At 31.5% G+C, this 17,521-nt stretch overlaps 4 protein-coding genes across 4 annotated transcripts in view; all 4 read left to right on the forward strand.

Moving 5' to 3' along the window:
* LOC106773619 (protein CbxX, chromosomal) overlaps positions 1 to 417 on the forward strand; it is a 25,333-nt gene extending 24,916 nt beyond the window's left edge. The window contains exon 8 of the mRNA XM_022783015.1: positions 271 to 417. Coding sequence (XP_022638736.1) covers positions 271 to 402 — 132 coding nt within the window. The 3' untranslated portion in view covers positions 403 to 417. The remainder of the gene's footprint in view (positions 1 to 270) is intronic.
* A 2,023-nt stretch (positions 418 to 2,440) lies between these two features.
* On the forward strand, positions 2,441 to 6,683 carry LOC106760509. Its single transcript, XM_014643966.2, has 5 exons — positions 2,441 to 2,930; positions 3,023 to 3,060; positions 4,578 to 4,848; positions 5,299 to 5,585; positions 6,025 to 6,683. The coding sequence occupies exons 1-5, from the start codon at positions 2,568 to 2,570 to the stop codon at positions 6,464 to 6,466; spliced, it is 1,401 nt and encodes a 466-aa protein (XP_014499452.1). The 5' UTR covers positions 2,441 to 2,567; the 3' UTR covers positions 6,467 to 6,683.
* Positions 6,684 to 10,233: 3,550 nt separating this feature from the next.
* LOC106778287 (probable polyol transporter 6) lies at positions 10,234 to 12,664 on the forward strand. Its single transcript, XM_014666262.2, has 2 exons — positions 10,234 to 10,541; positions 10,950 to 12,664. The coding sequence occupies exons 1-2, from the start codon at positions 10,319 to 10,321 to the stop codon at positions 12,326 to 12,328; spliced, it is 1,602 nt and encodes a 533-aa protein (XP_014521748.1). The 5' UTR covers positions 10,234 to 10,318; the 3' UTR covers positions 12,329 to 12,664.
* A 2,974-nt stretch (positions 12,665 to 15,638) lies between these two features.
* On the forward strand, positions 15,639 to 17,245 carry LOC106767958. The gene has a single exon (XM_014652927.2). It carries the CDS (start codon positions 16,259 to 16,261, stop codon positions 16,964 to 16,966), a length of 708 nt encoding a protein of 235 aa, XP_014508413.1. The 5' UTR covers positions 15,639 to 16,258; the 3' UTR covers positions 16,967 to 17,245.
* Positions 17,246 to 17,521: the final 276 nt, after the last annotated feature.

Raw genomic sequence — 17,521 nt, forward strand, 5'->3', positions numbered from 1 at the left:
TCTAAATTTTATATTTTGTAGTATATCACAAATTCAAATCTGAACCATGTAAATGCTCCATTAATGCAGAGAGAGAAAGAGAAAACTTGGTAAGGATAATGGAGAGGTGTAGGGTATTTTTAGAATAAAAGAAAACAGTAGACAGGTGTAGAATATTTTTGAAATAAATGAAAATAATGGAGAGGTGCAGGACCCACTTAAGGAGGTGGAGGGAGCAACACCCTACAAGAAACAACAGAAAAACAGCGAAAGGATACAAATGGTAGATTGGTAGCTACCATGTTGGTTAATGCTAGAGAAAATTTGGACCTACGTCTCAGTTTTGACTGTATGGACACAAAAGAACTTCTTACCATCACTTTGGTAGATTTAGAAGCAGGTCTTCAGCTATTAGCACAGTAATCATTCTCTGGCATTCTGATAGATATTTTGGAGAGATTCGTTTCAGCTTACCTCAATTTTCTGCAATGGATACACAAGTTTTTGCATCTACACAATGAGGAGCTTGTCATGAATAAGTATGTTACTATAGGTCGATTTTTTTAGGAAAATTTTTCCTTGTGTATTTTTGTAATTGATAATGTTATATAGGCTTCATTCATGCACTCTGTTATATTTTTTTTATCTGAATAAAGATTTGTAGACACCTAATGAAATGTATTCCTTGAGTGAAAGAAAAGTAAGAGATAAAAGTGATATGATAGAGAAATGAGACATGTCAAACGAGTCTTTATAGTATTTAGGTATCTATATGAGTACTAAATTTTGGTTCATACATCATCAATAACTAAGATGACAATGCAGCAGAATTACAGACTAGTTGTATTGATTTATTCTAATCACATAAAATATTACTATTATTTTATATCAAAAATCTTAAAATAATAAATTAATACATCTTCACTTTTATATAATTTTTATTTAATATGAAATTTAAATTCACATTTGAATTATCAAATAATAACCCACTGTTTGTCTAAAAAACAAAACAGATACAAAGTTTAGTTATAACTGATAACAAAAAAAAAAAAAACAAACTAGAGCTAGAAAAACTTATGTTTGAAGAATTTCAAGGAAAGAAAAGGCAAGATTGATGACTAAATATTTTTCTTTTTCATGGATATGTCAATAATTAAATAAACTGTGCAAATTCGCTGTTAATTATATTTAGCATTCTTTTAAAATCTAGTACAAAATTATATATCATTAAGTATTTAATCATTTAAAGTGTTAGTGTTCAAGGCTTTGAATGGTTCGTTAAAGAAAGTGAAAAAAAGAAAAATCAAAAGCGAAGAGACAGGTAAAGAAAATTACTTTTCTCTTAGTGGTTTTTATAACAGAAAGTAGAAAAGAAAAATAAGTGTTCAAAAATTAAAAAGATACAAAAAAGAGAGATAATTTGGCATTTTAATTTCCTCTAATGAACTTTTTCTTAATTTCTTTCCAAATTGGTAGATTACCAAAATAATTAGTTTCACTTGTTCTTGTAACTTTCTTTAGAAAGGGTCAAACTTCTAAAATATGGATACATACACAAATAAACATCTAATCTCTTGTGCTTTTTAAAATGAGAATACTATGCTTAAATAATACTTTTTAAAAGAAATGGATCATACATAAATAACTTACCTAATATTTATTTTAAAAAAATACAGTATTTTCATAAAAAGATATTTCATCCTCTTTAGAAAATAAATCTTTTCTCATGAGAAAATCATATAATTTTTTTTAAATAAATTTACGAGGTAAATTGGATTAAATTTAATTTTTTTGCGTGTGATAAAATTTCGTTTCATATATTTCTTTTTTTAGTTCCAGACAACTTCTACTAATTTATGCAATATATATATATATATATATATATATATATATATATATATATATATATATATATATATATATATATATATATATATATATTCATCAACAATTTCTTCTAACTTTTATACAACTAAATGAAATAATTAAAATTTTCTGATTATTAGGGCAATCGTTTACACTTTCAATTAAAAGGTCATGATAAATAAGCTTACATATGTTTTCTTTTTCTTAAAATATAGTAATGTTTTTGGTATCTAATAGGAATTTTATTTGGTTTCTAAATAAATTTATTTTGTATTTGACATATTTCTGTGATCATAATACATATCATATAACGAAAGAACGCGATCAAAATTTTGAAAGGATAAAGAAATCCAGTAATGTTTTTGGATAATTTAATGGATTTACTATTTTACGAACAAAATGTGAAAATAACTTTTTTATGAAGAAAAAAAATAAATTCAAACATACTTATATAAAAGCATGTCTAAGTCTAATAAATTATTTTAAAGATAATCATTACGAAATCTAATCATTGTTAAATAATAATCACAATTGGTAAAATAACATAAAAAAATAGAAGATATTTAAGAAAATTTTATTCCTCACTAGCGGTGAGTGTAAGTGGTAACTGGAATAACCGAACAGCACGGTGGGTTTTCGGTGACTGAAAAATCAAATCCTATTTTTCTGGTTATCCAAACAGTTCTCTATGTGGTTGTGTTGCAGAGCATAGAAGAAGAAAAATGGTGTTAGCTTCAATTTCAATTGTATCTTCTTCATCTTCATTCCTTTCTGATTCTCCTTCTACTTCCGCTTCCATCCGAACCAGACCTTTCTTATTCCCTTCCTCAAACCGAACCTCTCTTTTCGGCTTCCCCAGAGCACCCCTTCCCAATGCTACCATCAGAGCCTCATCATCCTCTTCTTCTTCCGCTTTCACACCGCAGGAAAATGGGTCGCCGGAGCAGTTCCTCGAGAACAATTCCATCGCCGATTTCATGCGGTTCAAAAGCGGCGTCGAAGGTGGTGGCAGTTCCGAGTTGCAGACGGCTCTTGTCAGCTACAGGAAGAGGTTTCCTTGGTCCCTTTTGAGCCCTTTTCTTCAGGTCACTCTCAAGTTTATTTTTTCCCAATTGGGTCTCTTGGTTTTGATATTTCTTTGTTTCTTGATGTTGTGTTGTTTTTGGTGTTGTTGTAGGTTGACCTGGTTTCGACAATTCACATCGCCGATGAAGAGTATGTGTTTGTCTTTCTGAACATCTCACTCTAGTATGTTTTGAGTGTGGTAGTTGTTAGAAGTTAATTAATTGTAGTGGGGTGTTATTTGTTAGGGGGTGAAGAAATGGAACTAAGAAAGTTTTGGGAATGTCAATTTCAAATCTTCAAATATTAATTCGAGATTTAATAATTTATATGTGAAAGGTTGTGATTGTTGACGTATGTGTATAATCATTTCTAATGGAGGTGATTTCAGGATTGTAAGAAATAACGAATAAATACTTATCAGTGAAGTGTTTAAAAGTCATTGTTCATCACCACCACTATAGATAGTTCTTAAGAAGAACAATCCCAACCAGAACACGGGCTTGTGTACTCAAGCAGAAGAGATGCGAATGAGTTATTACAATTCCTTTAACTTTTGAGAGCAAGACTCAAGTTTGTTAGGGTATACGCCATTCATGGAGGGTTTTTCTCAAGTTTGTTTAAAGTTCGTAATCTTATTTCAAATAGCGAGTATTTGTTGAGAGAGAAATGCTAACAACACACTCTTTTGAGTACACTCTAATATCATTTGAAATTTATTGAAAATTACAAAATTTTTGTGGATCTATCTTTTATTTTGGTGAGTCTCACTCATGATTTTGTAGTTTCAAAGAATTTTAACCAATTATAAAGAATGTGCTCAAAAGAGTGCTATACAAAGTGTGTTGTTGAAATGTTTATCTGGATATCGACAATCAGGATTGAATCGTGTTACATTTGTGTTTTTTTTTCTGTTTTCATTTCTATAATTGTTTGTGTTCTATCCTTTTATTTTATTGTGTGTGGAGATTTTTTTTCCCCACAAAAAGGAAGTGAAAAATTCATGTGGTTCTGGTGGTGAGGATGTGTAGAGAAATATATGACGGTAGAGGGGGATGTTTGAGTTCTAAGATGAACCAGAGTAATATGTCAAAATTAAAGATGTTAAATTAAGAGTATGATGAGGGTGGTTTTAAACATATATATGTTCATGCAAGTCTAACAAACTACTGATTTGTTGCTTTCCTGGTTTTGGATTAGATTAATGGCGTTGCGTGTTAATGATTAAATTCAAGTTTTTCTTTAGGTATTGTGAATGTGAACTTCTATTGATAATATTGGTTAGCGTAGGACGGGTATATGTAAATGGTTTGTTTTTTGGTTTTGCTTGCTTGATAGTACTCCCATTCTCCAAAATATGTTGGTCCATAATGACTTCGATTAACGAGATGATCATCGTGATATTCAAATTCAACTGCAAGGGTGTATTTTGCTAAGCTGCATGGCTGTCTAATTACAACCTGCTAGCTTTGTTTGTAGGGACAAACTTTCTAATTTTTCTGCAATTTATATGATCACTTTTCAAGTTTGGACACTATTTAAGATTTTCTTATGATAAGTTTGAGCGCTTTTTGTTGCACTAACTTAATGTGTTTATTTTGGTTTTATGTTATGATTTCTAAGCAATATTATATTACTATTCATTTGGATGATCTATTTTATATAAACAGGTATTTTCTGGCCCTTCAGAAGGAACTTGAAAGCTATGATTGTGTCCTTTTTGAAATGGTAGCGAGCAGAGAAAGTTTAGAGAGTAGAAGAAACGCCACTGCTACAAAAAGGTTAAAAAGTTCCCGCGCAAAGGGTTTTAACATTTTGGGATGCATCCAGAGACAGATGGCTCAAATTCTTACACTTGATTTCCAGTTAGATTGTCTCAACTACCAGTCTTCAAATTGGTACCATGCAGATCTTGATTACGAGACCTTCAAATTACTTCAGGTTTTAACTGCTAATTGTTTTTGCTTAATTCAACATGGTGCACTGATTATGAACACTATTCGAAATACAAAAGTTGAACTGTTACTGTCTTTTCAAGACAATTTATGATTCCATACATTGCATTCTGTGACATTCAGCTGTCTTTCATCTAATAACTGTCATATAAGTGCCATCAAATAATAGGAAAGACTTGCTCCGAAATTGATTCCAGATTCTCTGCTGGGTTTTTTGGTACTATCCTCTGCTGAGCATTAAAATACCTTGATGTTGGTACTTTAAATTTTGTTAATATATTTTAAAAACATCAAAATTAGTGTTTATCAGTGTATTTCGAAGATACAGAAGGAACAACACAGAAAAACCAGCAGAGAATCCAAATTCTCTGAAATTTGAGCTCTTGCACTTTATTAATTTTCCTTGTCCAGGTCTAATTTCATTTTGTAATTTCAGCTTGAAAAAGGTGAAAGCTTCTTCTCTTTTGCAAAAGATATGACTCTTAGGTCTACAAAGGCAGTATTGCAGCCAGCTTCAATTCCGGAAGATCTTGACCCTTTGAGATCCAAGCTTTTATGGGCTTCACGTGTACTTCCTATGCCACTTGTTGGCCTTCTTATCATTGGAGGTGTTTGTACAGATGTGGGAAGTCAAGCATCAGAATATCCCGAAATTGAGGCACTGTCAAGGCTTGATTTTGGGGCTGCAATGAAGGTCTTCCTTGCAAAGAGACTAACATCAGAGTAAGTTCCAACGCATTAATAGTCATTCTGAACTGCATTTTTATTTGAAAGTATAGTCTTTGTTGATTATCCCTTATTCTTCACTAGTACTGCATGTACATATTAAAGATTAAATATGTTTTTAGTCTCTAAAATACATATTTTGTCTGTGTACTTTATGAAAGTCAGGTCAAACATCTTTCCTAGCAAATGGTAGGTGTATGTTATATTATACTTGATTGTGAAACTCTATTTGTTACATGGTAAACTCTTCACGTAGTCTTTGTTGGAAATCATGTTTTACATAACTTTCATAAGCGAAAGGACGAAGTAAGTATATATTTAGTTTAGGCACAAAACACACTTTTTGTGAATAATTTGAGGATTAAAAACATATTTTATCTTTAATATTAAATTTCTTTTGTTTGGACGCTATTAAAAATGACATATTCTTGTAAAGGTTCACTCTGGTGACAGCAGATGTAGAGGAGAAATCAGTTATAATTGGTGAGAGAAATAGAGTAGCAACAGAAGCCCTAAAAGCAGCAATAGACAAAGGACACAATAGAATTGCAATACTTTATGGGGGTGGCCACATGCCAGATCTTGGGAGGAGACTAAGAGAGGAGTTTGATTTAGTGCCATCTAATGTGAAGTGGATAACAGCTTGGTCCATAAGGAAAAGGGACCTAAATACTAATTCATTTCCATTTCTGAAGAAGATTGCTAAGGCCTCAGGCTGGCCATTGAACCGCTATCAGACATTGGCATTGCTCATCTTTTCATCAGTCTTAGCATTGGATCTGTGGTTCTGGGAGCTATTCTTTGGCACTGCAGTGAATTGGGTCTCTGAATTTGGCTCAGAACTTGTTCAGTATGTTGGTAATTCACCAATGATATGATCATTGGACTCAGAAAATACATACTGACTCCTAAATAGGATGAAAAAAATTTGTATGTGCCACTGTAAATACGAAAAGCTTTATTTTTATTACAGATATTGAATTCTAGCTGTTCCCATTTCTCAAAGTGTTAAAATATATAATTGTTTGCATTCAATGTACTTTAACAGGTAGACACTTTGCAAAATATATATTTAACTAATGACTTGCTTGATTACACCTGACTCTACTCTTATTATTCTCATGTTACAGAATTCTTCAAATTGTAGTTTAGTTTATCTGCACAACCACATTGCATTTCATGAGCTCATTTTGGGTACTGTCAAACCAATTTCAAAATTTAGCCATAGTTTTTTCAATTTTATACCTAGAAAACAACATATTATGCAGCATAAGCAAATCATGCTATGAAAATATATTGAACTAGTTTTCTGCTGAACCGAAGGCCAAAGTCCTTAATATTTACACTGTGCATGGCCTTGACACAGGCACAAATATCAGCAATTTAATACATAGTTATTCATATCATGGCTAATCATAAATTTCATGTTGAAATTTATTATCACAAAGGTTCTGCAAAACTTGAGAGTCTACGCAAGGAGGATGAGAACATAATGCAGAAGATAACCTTCATGACTTTTTAATCATGACAACAACAAATAGTGCTATATATCTTGACTTTCACAAAATTATGTTAAAAGAATCCAATGCTTAAATATATAATCTATTGTCTTTCTGCTACCATTTCCCACATCAAAATTCCCAATAAATGACAATATGCGAAGCACATTGAAGTTTTCTTTTTTCTCTTGTATATATACAGATGCTGTTATAGATTAGTTTGTTTAAGAAGTAAATTTAATACAATTCAAAATTTTAATTTCATGACAAAGTAGAGTGTCATATCACCATAAAATAAAATAACAAATAATCATAATATGGATGGGATGTTAAGGTGACATTACATCAAAGCATATAAATTACAAAAGATATACATAAATTCATATAAGTGTAAAGTTGCAAAAGTGAAATTCTTAAATAATTATTAACACTACTATGATAAATTATACATTTTATTAAAGATGTAAATAGAAATTTTCCACTTTAATTTAAAATCTCAACAAAAATTCTAAACTTATATATATATATATATATATATATATATATATATATATATATATATATATATCAATTTCATCTTTAATAACTTTATCATTTAACAAGTATTAATACTTGTAGAAGTACCTCTCTTAAATTTTTCCATAGTCCTAATTTTCTAATGGTGATGTCTTTTTAATGTCTGCAAATTACACTGATTGTTTGATTTCCAAACAGTCAATCTTTACCACAAGTTTTTAGAAATATAGAATTTTTATTACTTTAAAAATGAAATATAGTGTTTTTTTTTTCTTTTTAAATCCTAACTGTCTCATCCTCTAGTTATTCTACCAACATACCAAACTACCATATTATTTTTTAATATTTATGAGATACATGCTTTAGAATGTGTTGGAATTAAAAAATAATTACTAAATAATTAAGTTTGGATAACTATTGAATTTTATTCTAATGAAAAAAATCAATAATAAAAGACTAAAAAAAAGTTGAAACTTTGTAGAATTTATCATCTGATTCATGGTGGTCTTGTCAGAAATTTGAATAGCATATGCATTGAGAAAACACAGATATATATCAGAAGATTGCTAATGTCACGAAAGTATAAAGTAGTAATCCTAAAAATCAGAACAGGTGATAGATAAGGAGTAAAGCTTTGAAATTATTATAAAATAATTTAACAACATAACACATGATAAAAATGTTCACGTTAATGCAAAAGATAACAAATAAAAATGTTCACGTTAATGCAAAAGATAACAAACTAAGGTATTCCTAAAAATTAAAAATACATCATTTAAATTATTTTAATATTTTAAGTCGGCTCCATTTACAAATAAAATTGAAGTTATTTAGAAAAAACAAATTCTAAAACATCAAAACATAAAATATTTCTTACACGTTATTATTTATTATTTATATTTTGAACATGTCAAAAGAAGGATAGGATAGGGTTGAACAATTTAAAGAAAAACATAAGATGTTTACCTTATAATACATATACGAACATTTGACTACAAATTAGTCTAATCCCTCATAAATTAAACACACAATCTATGACATTAAAAATAGTTTTTTTCATGAGTAATATCTTATAATATAAAATTAGAGGAATATTCTTTTTGAGATTTGTGTTCAGACTTCACATAGAGTTCATATTTGTCCTTCATATTAATCTTGAATTGTCAAAATACTATTATTATATTTTTTATATTTGACACGCCTTCTTTTTATTTTTCTTAAATGTAAGACAAGTATAGAAAATATTAAATCTTTCTGTAAAACACATATCATATTGTGTTTCTTAGTTGACAACTATTTGAATGCACACCTATCATATTGTGTCTTGTTGTCGTGTTTCTTTATAATAATGTTATAATATATGATGATATCATAGATATTTTGCTAAAAGATATGGTCCAGGGACATGTTATATTGAGAACAACTTTGAACCTCTTATCAATTATTAATTGAGTTTATAAATAACTTATTTTAATAATTTTTCTTGTCTTATACTATCAACATTTGTATTATTTTTTTATAGGACAAAAAATATAATAGGCTCTTTTTCATACTATAAAGTTGATCTGCATTTCTTCTAAGTTATCATGTATAAATAATACAAAAAAATATAAATTTGGTCTTTGAGAGAGAGTAGACCACAATTTTTGTTAGCATTTTGTATATTTCAATATGCACAAAAATCTATATTTTAAATTTAAATATTTTCTTTCACAAATACTTCTCTAATTTTTTTTAACTTTGAAATCCGTCTTAATGTAGATATTTTTCATTAAATTTCTTTAATTTTTTTTATATAATAAAATAAATTTTTCTCTGATATTTTGTTGTTCGAAATTCAACGTAATTGTTTGTTATATATTACAGACAAAATTATGAAAAATAAAAATTGAATTCTAATGCTAAAACCTAATTTAATTGAATTATTCTCAATTAAATTTGATGAAAAAAAATAGTTGATCAATTTTGTCCATTTTATAAGAAAAAAAAAATCCTTATATAATAGAAAGATATAAGACTATTTTAAAGAGGGTGGGAACATCTGAAAAGAAACAAAAGAAAGCATGAAACACGTGCCTTGCCCTTCTCTTCTAATTCTTTCTTTTCACAATTATTACAGGACGGACACATGCGTCAAATCCTAAAGTGTGATAAATAATATTAAATACAAAAATAAAATTCTAGAAACCAGTTAATAATTTTGATTTGGCTTTAAATTTTTAGATTAGATAGTGTAAAGAGTTTTTAGAATAAAAATAGTCATTTAAAAATTATATTTATTATGATTTTTTATTAACTAGTGGATTTTGAAATTATTTAGCCTTGCCAGCTAATTAAAAGTAATTATAACAATATTTAGTATAAGTTAATCATCTTAGCAATTATAGCATTCTATAGTTGGATTCTATTCAATGAATTTAAATTAAATTCTTTATTTAGGAACTTTTTTTATATTTTAATAACTATTTGGAATTACTGACGTAATTAGTCTTATTTGTTATTTTATTTTTAAACATTTTCTAAGACCTCGTCATAGTTGTCAGATAATCCATTGGGTGTTTGTGCTGATCCTTTACAATTATTATATTAGTAGATTTTTCTGGATAAATTTAAATACTAAATCGGAGGTTGTTTTGTTTGTGCTGTTCCTTTTAGTGTCTGTACAAATATTTGAAGTCACTGTTGCTTTGCTGTTCTTCATTTCTTCTCTCAGTTATGGAAGATAATTCTGCTGAGGAACACCATTATTACTACCCTCTTCCTGTTTCTGCTCCAAAATTTGATCCCAACCTCAGTGATGCTGACAAGGGAGGAACTTGTGCAGAGGAGAATAACCTTCACAACAAGCCCAGCACATCACAGGGTAATTCTGGCATCAACAAATATGCTCTTGGTGGTGCTATCTTGGCTTCCACAAACTCCATTCTCTTAGGCTATGGTGAGTTTCACAAAATCATGTTAAAAGAATATGCTTTAATATAATCTATTGTCTTGCTGCTACCATTTCCCAGATGAAAGTCTCAACCAATGCCAATATTTCCAAGCACATTTTTTCTGAATGTTCTTGTTTGGGAGGCAGAGTTTTGGTTCAGTTATTTGATTAACAAAATTTGTTACTAATCTGCCTAATAAAGGCTCCCATTATATGCCAAAATGGATTATCAAAGTAAAATTTCAATTCTGTTTGAAGAACACTGCAAAAAATAATGAAAGATTGAATTTGAGTATTGCTGTTCATGACCAATTAAAATTGAGGATATTTGATAACAAAGTTTTATGATTGTTGATGCAATTAGGCAAAAATGCATTTGAAAGTACTTAGTATTCATATTTTTGGTGCTTGCAGATATTGGGGTTATGAGTGGTGCTGCACTATTCATCAGGCAAGATCTTAAGATTACATCAGTCCAAGTGGAAATCCTTGTTGGGTGCTTAAACGTGTGTTCTCTAATTGGGTCTCTTGCTTCAGGCAAGACTTCAGATTGGATTGGGAGGAGGTACACCATAATGATTGCTGCAACAACATTCCTGATTGGTGCTATTCTGATGGGGTTAGCTCCTTCATTCCTATTCCTAATGGCTGGTCGTATAGTTGCTGGCATTGGTGTTGGTTACTCCCTCATGATTTCACCAGTGTATGTGGCTGAGCTCTCTCCTGCCCTCACCAGAGGACTTCTCACATCACTCCCTGAAGTCTTCATTAGTGTTGGCATTTTACTTGGTTATGTCTCTAACTATGCATTTTCAAGCCTCCCTAATGACATAAATTGGAGAATCATGCTTGGTGTTGCGGTCTTCCCAGCTTTTGCAGTGGCATTAGGTGTGTTGGCAATGCCTGAATCACCTCGCTGGCTAGTAGTGAAGGGAAGATATGAGGAAGCAAAGCAGGTTTTGATTAGAACATCAGAGAATAAAGGAGAAGCTGAATTGAGGCTTGCTGAGATACAAGAAGCTGCTTCTGCTTCCATCAGAAACAAGGACAAAGGATGTTCTTCTTCTAATTCTCCCAATAATTCAGGAACTTGGCATGGACAAGGAGTTTGGAAGGAGTTACTTATCACACCTACTCGCCCTGTGTTTAGAATCCTTGTTGCTGCCATTGGAGTTAACTTCTTCATGCAGGCTTCTGGGAATGATGCTGTGATATATTACAGCCCTGAAGTGTTTAAGGAAGCTGGAATTGTGAATGAGAAGCAGCTTGTGGGCGTTACAATCATCATGGGAATAACCAAGACATGCTTTGTTTTGATTTCAGCCATGTTCATGGACAGGTTTGGGCGAAGACCCATGTTGATGTTGGGCTCATGTGGCATGGCAATGTCTTTGTTCTTGCTGGGCTTTGGTTGCACCTTCCTTAAGCTCTATGGTGACACACATGATGGATTGGTCATTGCCTTGTGTGTGGTTGCTGTGTGTGCTACAGTTTCATTCTTTTCTATTGGGCTTGGACCCACAACTTGGGTGTATTCTTCAGAGATTTTTCCTCTTAGGCTAAGGGCCCAAGGTTCCAGCTTGGCCATTTCTGTGAACCGTGTGGTGAGTGGGATTGTGTCCATGACATTCCTTAGTGTCTCAGAGGCAATAACATTTGGGGGCATGTTCTTTGTGCTTGGTGGGGTCATGGTGTGTGCCACATTCTTTTTTTATTACTTTTTACCAGAGACCAAAGGCAAGAACTTAGAGGAGATTGAAGCTTTGTTTGAAGATCAGACCCGTCTAGTTTAGGAGCGAGTCTTAGATTAAAAGTTTTGATCTTTGTCTGAAGATCAATTTCTGAAGTTGAAGAAAAAATGGTGCTGTTGTCATCAAAGGAACAGACACACAAATGCAATTCTTTTTTTTGTTCGTTTCATTGTTTTGCTTGCTAAGGTACAAACTGGTTTATAACTGGATTTGTACATTGGGTGGATTATTGAATAGATACCCTGAAATGATTTTTTTCCAAGAAAAAAATGTTTAGAAATTGGAGCTTCAGTCTCTTTTTTTCATTGGTCATCTATATTCATGATGATATTGTTAAGTTACTTCATAATGCGAGAGACTCTTCATGGATTTCCTGTAGTATAAGAATGAATAAAAGAGCATCCACATTTCAAAACTACCATCAGCATATAGCATTTTGAGAGCAAATTCAGAATGATTTCTAATCAGATATTGAATACTTTCTTACCAGGTTTCAGAAGGAAATTATTGATATTGTGGTTACTACCATTGAAAGGCTAATCCATTGAACCATAATTCAGACGTAACATTTGATCCATAACCTGATTTCTATTTCATAAGAACAAAAAGGGATCCAGATGCCAATCTTGCGGACCCTGCTTTTATAAAAAAACTCTATCAGAAGAAAATAATACAATATGTCACGGGTGTATTTGTATCAATCAGACATTTATGCTTGACATGTTTCTGAAAAAGATTTCTTTCATAAATGCAAATGGATGATAGACAAAACATATTCACATCAAAATTTATCAACCTACAATTGTTTATTCTTTTAAGAATTGAATGTCTCTTGATGAATATAAAATAGGTAGGAGAGTGATCAATTATGATTGAGAATGGATGTCCAGAAAAAGAGACATAGAGTGTCATGTGTGTAATGTATGAACATTATCCTTAAGAATCAAACACAGGTATATTTAGATTTTAGATGTTCTTTATTTTCTATGATGCAGACTGGTTCCAAACTCTAGACGCGTGGCCCATTTCCATTAATGTTCAAACTTGGCTTGTAGGCTAGCCTATCTGTTAGTACCCTTATCAGATTTGATGTTTTGTTGCTTAGTCCTGGTCAAATCTTGGCCCAGACAAGTGGGTAGTTGTTCTCCATCTCAATCAACTTCCACTATTAACTGTTTAGTTAATAGTCATGGTTTGTATTTTACTATGTATAGCTCTACAATTAGTCTTGGAAAGTTTCTAATTTCTATCAACAGAAGATGGAACTATTCTATACTTTGCTTAATCATGTAAATGGATAGCATCACTGAAACAAGAACTCTCATAAACAATTGCTTGCCTGAGTCTGTGATTACAGATACTATCACCTTCTGAAATCAGTCAAAACCAAAAGGTTACCAATACCAATAAATGGAGAACTTTTCAATAAGATGCATACTGAGAACCACCTGTTTTAGCATGAAATAAGAGGATGAGACAAAAAACCATTTGGGACCAAAATCACAGCCTGTGGGACCAATTTCTGTAAGTATAATAGCTGTAATATCAAAACTATTAACCTAATATGCAAGACAACACATGTACAAGACTAGAAAATAAACAATGAGAAGAATGACCTAATTGTCAACGCCCTTCATCAAATCCATGACAGAAATAAAAGATTTAAACAACAAATTGAAACTCAGAATAATGTGCCATTTTGTTTTGACCCATCTTTCAAGGTGTATCATTTAAGGTTTATTTATTTTCATTTTCAAGATTTGAATTTGTCAGAAGAAAATTAACCTCTATTCTTTAGACTACAAAAATACTACTTAAAGTGTATATGATAAAAAAACATCAATACTTCTGAAAAGAATTTCAGTAACTTACAGATAAAAATGTTGAATGATTTCTATGTTTATGATATTATAAAAGCTTTTCTGATTTTTATGTATGAGACATAAATAACTACTTCATGACTTAAAGAAGAAATCGCGTGTAACATAGCAAAAGGATGTTTATAGAAACATCAGTGTTTCTTATCAGCAATGAAGAACTTTCTATTATTTCAACAAGAGAAACACAAATCGGTTTTCTGGTCATGCGTCAAAGCTTATTAAATGAAAGCAATAAATATCTCCTACTTTTAGGATGAATACAACGTCTCTTTTTAGACTTTATTCAGATGTGTAAATAACGAGTAAAACAAAACAAAATGAATAAAATTATCATTTTATTAATAAATTATTTTAGAATGAAACATAATTATTTTTGTTCTGTTATTTATGAGCATGATAGAATAGTAAAAAATATAATTATATTCTGAATATCTGATTAGTATCACTGATACATGTATAATTTAATTAACTTATAGTTACATGATGATAATTGTTAAAATTACATAACATAAAAAAAAAACAATTTTTATGTTTATTTAATCGTTGTTATCAAAGTTTTGGCCAAATGAGAATAACTAAAAACATCAAAACATAAGGTCTGACAGCAATATAAAGTTTTGCAGCAACTGAATAACTGAGTTCTGATATCTAAATGACACCTGTGAACAGTGATTTCATAAAGACAAGAGAAAAATAAATGAAAAAAGAATAACAGTACACATGCAGTTGTTTGGCATGCAAGATAATTGATTTTGACATGACTATGGCACCCATTTTTCCTTCTATTATTACATTTTAACTCCACATTAGAATTACCTGCTTCAGTGTGTATATATATAATTAACTCACTCACATGACCACATGGAACCACCCACCCACCCACACCTACATCAGCACTCCTTAATGCTTATGAATAAATCATGAGTTATATTATTTTTGTTCATAAATTTTCTATATTATTTATGTTTACTTTTCTTTTATTCTTATATGTGACAAAAAGTTATAGCAAATATGTACAAGAATAGAATGTGTTTGGAGTAATTAATGTTTTTTCATGACTTCCTCTTGAAACTTGAAATTCACCTGATATGCAGTGAAAATACATTGATGTACTCATCTGAGGTCATTGTATACACTACACACAGTCACGTGTAGGAAGACACTGACCTTTCAAGAAAGCAATCTGCATAAAAGAAATTTGTAGCCAAGCAAGGTTTTTCTTTTTTCTTTCCCTTGTAATGTTGTATTCAGACTCAGCAGAATCCAACTTGTCAAAACAAAAGTGCTAGCTAAATACACCTTGCAGAGGTACTAATTTCAATACGTATCTTTTTGCTCAAAGTAGGTACCCTCTTGGAGATTGTTTTCAACATAACAAGAACTATTTAAAGGGTGTTGATTTTTGGTAAAGTGTTATTTCACACATACATATATGGACTCAAAGATGGAGTTTCTGATGAGCCATATTAGAGCATGTTACTTATTTGAATATGAAGCATGGTGAATTAAGACAAACAGTGATGTGATTATTGATTAGAGATTAGGAGAAAAGATGCCATAAAATATAGGAGCAGAACTGTTGAGGAAAGGCCCAATTCAACAACCACCATCCCCTTTCATTTTCTCAAGGAGGCTGCATACCAACTCCACCATCAAAAGTAAAGGCAACGAAACTTACAAAACTTGTTTATAATGCAAAAGGGTCACTATCTTCCAAGTTTGGAGATTGTGGGACCCAGTTAGGAGGCAGAACAAGAAAATGAGACAACACAAGAGAGAGTCTCAAGAAGACAAAGGGAGAACAACAAAAAGCAAAGGAAAGAAAAGGGAAAACCTCAAATCCATTCATCTTCCAAAAGGAAAAACTAAAGTCTCTTTAATGGCTCCTCTCCTTGTGTCAACTTTATAGAGAAATCTTCACTGAGATCATCACCTAAAAAGAGATACATTTACAGATTCTCACACACAACTTTGTGTTCCTTATCTGCATCACAAGGTACCAACCAGAAGATCTCATTTATAGGTAATTATACACATACTGGAAGTAGTAGTAGTGGTAGTACTACTACTACTACTACCCTTGCCATCACCAATGTTGTTGAGTTCCATTTCCAGCACCAAGAAGTTCTTTCAAAAGACTATAAAGAACTTCAAGTCTTTCTTCTCCCCGGGTTACCAAAGGCTTCCAAAAACTTCTCCTCACGGCCATTTCTCTTATTCTGTGCCTGCATCAAGTGCCATGGACATGACCAGCAACACAAGCTATCAAGACACGGAGAAATTGTACACTGACTTCTCAGACCAATGGGAATCAGAAACGGAGAAAACAAGAAGAATGAAGAAGAAAGCTGTGCCTGCATTGCCATCAAAGCAAGAAAGTGAGGTCTATAATGGAAGCTACATCAGCTTGTCCAATGCAAGCCATGCTCAGAAGAAGAACAAGATGGAGAAAAAAGAAGAAAGTGGTGGTGGTGCCAACCAAAACGACAGGAAGAGAAGCTTAACTCTAGAAAAGGGAAGGCATCAGAAAGAGTCATCATTCATGTCTATGTGTATGAGAGAACACAGATACTGCATGGTGGAACAGAAGCTGAGAGAGTTGGAGATGTTGGACATGAACAATGTGGAGTATATATTAGACATTGAAGAGGTTCTTCACTACTATTCTAGACTCACTTGCCCTGCATATCTTGAAATTGTGGATAAGTTCTTCTTGGAAATGTACTCAGAGTTGTTTGGTCCATCTATGAGGCATGCTTCACCTTCCAGTGTCTCTAGGAACAACCTAAGATATCAGTGAGAGTTCTTATGTTTGTTTAGTTTTTGTCTTGTTTCATAACTTTTTCAGACTCTCTAAAGATCATTTGACGTTTTCTATGTGTTTATTGACCTTCAATTTGGTGGATGGTATTAGCTGTTTGTGTTTTGTTTGTCTAAATAATTCAAAAGCTTTATTTATTTTGCTAATTAATATCTTTAATTGATCAAAGCATTTCATTGACATCACTTTATGATAATTGCTGAAAATTGTTGCGTTTTCCAAAATAGTAAATATTTTAACGATAGTTTTCTGGGTTGTGTTTGTGGAGACTGAGATGGAAGATGAAAGAATGGAGTTCTTAAATCTGCTTTGTCTCAATTATTTGATTATTTTGTAAATTATTTGATTAATTTGTAAAATGAATAAATTAATAACAAGTTTATTTGATTATTTTGTAAAGGCTTAATAGCACTAATGGTTCCTATTTTGGTTGGCAAAATTCGTTTTGGTCTCTATTTTTTTTTTTCTGTTCAATGTGGTACTAAAGATTGTAAATTTCGTTCAATCTGGTCCTTTTTGGAGACGCCGTTTAAA

This window comes from Vigna radiata, chromosome 1 (assembly GCF_000741045.1).
Source record: "Vigna radiata var. radiata cultivar VC1973A chromosome 1, Vradiata_ver6, whole genome shotgun sequence".
In the NCBI taxonomy this organism is placed as follows: Eukaryota; Viridiplantae; Streptophyta; class Magnoliopsida; order Fabales; family Fabaceae; genus Vigna; species Vigna radiata.